This window comes from Entelurus aequoreus, linkage group LG12 (genome assembly GCF_033978785.1).
Source record: "Entelurus aequoreus isolate RoL-2023_Sb linkage group LG12, RoL_Eaeq_v1.1, whole genome shotgun sequence".
NCBI classification, from domain to species: Eukaryota; Metazoa; Chordata; class Actinopteri; order Syngnathiformes; family Syngnathidae; genus Entelurus; species Entelurus aequoreus.
Window position 1 is genome coordinate 4,875,784 of NC_084742.1, and position 5,000 is coordinate 4,880,783.

Sequence of the window (5,000 nt, forward strand, 5' to 3'; positions counted from 1 at the left end):
CTAATCAAATATACTGCAAAAGAAACTGATGTTAAATATATTAACATACAATTAAGCAGTGCTAAAATAAATACATTCTAATTAAATTAATAACAATAATAATATACATAAATGTTTCTTAAACTGTCAATGCAATGTACGTGTATAAAAATATTCACTTTCACATATTAGTCAGAATTTTTGCGCTTAAGAAACTTCTATGACTTTGTCTCCTGACTTGTTAAGACACACTGATTTAGTTGGTTATTGTTGCATTATGTTTCATAGTTTTTTTTAATAATGTCAAATTGCAAGGCAAAATGACAAAAACAACAATTCAAAACTCACATTTTGCTTCTCCTATTGTTTGTAAATATAAAGTAGTTATAAAAATATTAGTAACAGCTCTCGCTACGATGACTCTAATTCAACTAAGATTTTTGTTTTAATTGTGTGATGTGCCTCATGAATGAGGGCCTTAACTGATTCATGTGTGTGTTTATTTTGACAAACAGAATCGCCCAAGAGCAGTGTTGTGTGGGTGTCCTGGAACAGCAACAATGTTATAAGGGCACCTCTATGGCCCGCCAGCAGTGGGCCTGTGAGCACTACTTCTTTCAAGGGGATTCCTGGCAAACTCAAATCTCCAAGGTGACCATTGCTATTTCCCCCCCACTATCTTTCATTAAATTCCTATCGTGTACTACTATAATCTATTGTCTTATCTGCTTTGTGTGTTTAGATGTGCTGTGACTGTTGCATGTTTGGCATATTGTCAGCGCGCCACGATCCCGGCTGCGGGATGCCTTACATTTCGATGGGGAAACAGTGCAGAGACGCTGCCAAAAGCTGCTGTGCCAATAACGCCACAGAAGAAATATCTCCAACTGCAGAAGGTGACACACACTTTTGCATGTGTGACACAATGATTATTAGCCCCAACAAAATGATATATAACTTTTAATATGGCAGGATTTGTAAATATAATGTCCACATGTATCTTTATGAGATCACACGTTGACTGCCCTTGCAGAATAATATTGCTCGATTATGATTGCCGCCAGCGAGGTGCTTCTATATTTTTTCTCTTTGATTTTTTTTCTCTTTTATACATTTTATAGTATATTTAAATATATGAAGTCCTAACTATAGTTTTTACATCGCAAGATAATTGTCTGTTAATTATTCATAATTTTTTAATGTTCTATTTTTTTAAAAAGTGTTATGCTATTTCATTTAAATATTTTATAATAGGTTTCCTATATTTTAAAAGTTTTTTTAATTAATATTTTTTAACATTTGATTATTAATTTTGTTTTATTTAATCTACAGTATATTATAGTATTTCATTTAGGTATTTGTCCTATCTTTCATACTGTTCTAAAATCTATTTATTTTTTTTGGAACAATGGATTATACTATTTAGGTACATTTTATGTTTTATAAAAGAATGATAGTATATTTTTGTGTATATTTAGATCCAACTGTTTTATAATATTTCATTATTTATATATTGCTAGAATATTGTTTCTTAATTTTTTTTATCTTGGAATTTGGGATCTTTTTCTAAGTACTGGAGTAATTTTTAAATGGTTGATTTCGCCAAATGCATTAATACTTTTTTTTTTTTTTTTAAATATAAATTATTTGTTACGCATATATATAGAAATATCGAAATATTTTTGTATGTATTATGTAGTTTTAATGTGTATTTTAGTATATTTATTATATATATATATATTTTAAATATTTGTTTCCCTCAACTACATTTTAAATTTAAGTCCAAAAGCTTGGTTGTAGACGACCACGATGTTTACCACCTGGCATCTTCCTCCATCACTATTTAATTAATATACAAAATATTAGTTTCCATGTGTTGTTTAACATTTACCTGGATGTCATTTTAGGGGATTTGTGCATAATGGCCGATATCAAATTAATTTTGTTATGAAGAATTTTTTCAGCCCATTCTTAAGACAATGATTTAGTGCCTTTTATTATAGCGTCAGTTGTAGACTGATGGCAAGAGCAAACTGACAGTAGATAACCGAGATCAAAGCTTGCAGACACTTTTCCAAATGGCGATTTACGGGGCCATTTGGCGACCTGTTGAGGATTGCTGCAGTCACCACACGTGGTCAACACATGTTAAAAGTGTCACTGCTGCAAATCACACTCTGTGTGCAAAAACATACTAACGCAACGGTACTGCTATTGTAAAAATGTATATATATTTTTTTTTTTCCCCCAATAGTGCCAGTGAATATTACCACTCCGCTTCCAATGGGCGCCAGCAACTGCACAGGTTTGTCTTGCCTACTCTACAGACTCCTTGATGTTTTTTTCTTAGGATTAACTGCATTGGTCCTTTTGTTTGGAAAATAAATATGACAGGAACATAGTTTCATAATTAGGTTCAGTTGTATGTATTGTTGACCTCTCCAGCTTTCTTAGCTGCACACTTTAGAGCTGACTTACTAAGCTACCAAGTACTAAATAGTGTGTACAAAATATAAAATTATGTGTACTACTAGTCAGCATGTTTTGTGTGTGTGACCTACTAAGACTGCAATTGATAATTAGTACAAAAATGGTGCAGACCGCTTTATTTAAAAGAGGTGTCACCATGGAGACACATTTACTATGGGTCCAACCTGGGCTGTTTTGGTATGTGGTTGACATGCTGCACCTTTTTTGGTCTATATTGAAGCGCAATCTAGACAACAGAAATAATTTTTAGTACCTCTCGGGGACCTGTGTGGGACTTTAAAATACCAATGCCTTTAGTTTTTTCTGTAACATGTGCCGTAATATTTTTGTTTGTGCTAAGATTTATAAGTAAACCTTTGTTAGCAGCCACACAATATCTCCCCTCAAAAATATGGCAGATTTTTTATAAATATTTTAGTTTTATTGATTTAATGAATATTCTACAATGTTTTCGGCCTAAATTAGGCACTTTCAAATGCTAGACAAACTAAATATGTAAATACTACAGCAGTATCGGCCACTACGGGAGACCAAACCTATCAGAGTCCGCTGTTCAGTATCATGGCCCCTGATTGACTCAGTCTCAGGAAGCATTACCATGCAGTGGAACCTTGATTTATTGGTTCTTGAATGGGGTTCGTAAATGAAAAAGTTTATATAGTGAAGCAAATGTATCTATAAGAAGTAATATGAATATGAATAATAGGTTCCAGCCTTGACAAATGAATATTTTAGTAAGGTTAGTACACTTTGAACATAATAGAAAGTGTTATACAGTACTGTATAACAAACAAACCTAACAGGGGAATATCTTTATTAACAAGCTGAATTGTGCTGTATGCGCTACTCTGCCGGCACATGCGCACACACACACACACAGACGTCACAATGGAGCCCTCACAAAGGATCAGAAATCACAAAAATCCTGAACAAACATACTGCTATAATAATAAACATTTAAAAAAGTAAAATCCACCCACATTACTATCAGCAAGATGTTTAGGAGAAAGCAGTAGACAACAAGAGCAAAGGAAGGGGCAGGGGGTGATGTTTGTACTCTTGTGGGCTGAACAAAAGGTAATGTCTTCTCCTTTGCTGTTAAATATGTCTGCTCTGACACTTTTTCCCAGAAAAGTCCAGTCTCATCACAATTAAAACTTGCCTGCTTAGTCAGTTCTTCCATACTTGTGAGCGCCATTAATGTACTCCTCGCAAATAGCTTTGTTTTAACTCCACAGAGATTTCCTCCTCCTTTCCACGCTGTTGAGTTTTTAGGACCCATATTGAGTTAGGAAAATGTACAAAACTTATCAAAAGGCGAAAAAACACGGAAAAAAAGGCACACACGCTGAAGCACTGAGTAGTGACTGACTAGTAGTGTACAGCAATGTGCTCACTAAAAGGCTGCGCGCTGCTTTTTGCTTGCAGGCGTAACATAAAAAATTAACAAATAATGTGTTGGTACACAGAGACCTACGGTAGTTTGCGCACTGAGGCACATTTGACTCGATCTAAAACTTCGTTAATTTGAAAAGTTCGCAAATAGAGGGGTTTGTAAATCAAAGTTCCACTATATTGGATTAAAATAGTTTAAAGGTAACTAGAGGGTCTCATTTCATGTCTAGGTGTCTCTCATAATGTTGCAAAACATATTTATTAGGTTTTAAACAGCTTATTTATGCTCTAGCTATGAAAATGTTTGATTTATGTTGAATTATTTCCTACATCGCCGACATTCATTTATCATGATTAGGTTGATTGGCAACACTAAATTGGCCCTCGTGTGTGAATGTGAATGTTGTCTATTTGTGTTGGCGCTGCGATGAGGTGGCGACTTATCCAGGGTGTACCCCGCCTTCCGCCCAACGGCAGCTGGGATAGGCTCCAGCACCCCTGCGACCCCGAGAGGGACAAGCGTTAGAAAATGGATGGATGAAACCAATAAACAGTGAAAAACAAGTGTAACAACTGTAAATCGAATCCCCACGAAAAGTTGTGCGTACAAAAACCGAGGTACCATTTGATGTAGTAATGCTGTTTTCAAAACATTATAGCTTCTTCACATTTGTTTCACCACCAGTTCCAGTCTCCAATTGCTCTCAGGATTGTAGTGACAGTGTGACGTGCGTGTGCCGGGCCGGTTATCGACTACAATATGATGGCGTCACTTGCAAGGGTGAGTCTCAATATTCATTTTGCACATTGTTTCTTAATAAACAAGACAAACCTAATCACGCCTGTGTGCTTTTTTAAATCTGTATAGATATCAACGAGTGCTTGATGGACATGCACAATTGTGTCTTGGGCCAAGTGTGTATCAACACAGAGGGCTCGTTCCGTTGCCAAAGGGAAACCAGCTGTGGCACCGGCTACGAGCTCACCGACAGCAACGACTGCAAAGGTAATGTTTCAAAATTCAATATGCATCGAAGGTGAGAAGAGGGCACCGGTGCTATATATCATCGTCTTTTATCACTCCAGATATCGACGAATGCGCTTTGGCGACGCACAACTGCGGATCGGAATTTGAG

At 35.9% G+C, this 5,000-nt stretch overlaps 1 protein-coding gene across 1 annotated transcript in view; it reads left to right on the forward strand.

Moving 5' to 3' along the window:
• The window catches only part of LOC133662561 (fibulin-1-like), a 24,018-nt gene that overhangs the window by 6,893 nt on the left and 12,125 nt on the right, over nucleotides 1-5,000 (forward strand). The window contains exons 3-8 of the mRNA XM_062066676.1: nucleotides 495-630; nucleotides 722-875; nucleotides 2,234-2,284; nucleotides 4,550-4,645; nucleotides 4,733-4,870; nucleotides 4,951-5,000. The exon at nucleotides 4,951-5,000 is cut by the window's right edge and continues 88 nt beyond it. Coding sequence (XP_061922660.1) covers nucleotides 495-630; nucleotides 722-875; nucleotides 2,234-2,284; nucleotides 4,550-4,645; nucleotides 4,733-4,870; nucleotides 4,951-5,000 — 625 coding nt within the window. The remainder of the gene's footprint in view (nucleotides 1-494; nucleotides 631-721; nucleotides 876-2,233; nucleotides 2,285-4,549; nucleotides 4,646-4,732; nucleotides 4,871-4,950) is intronic.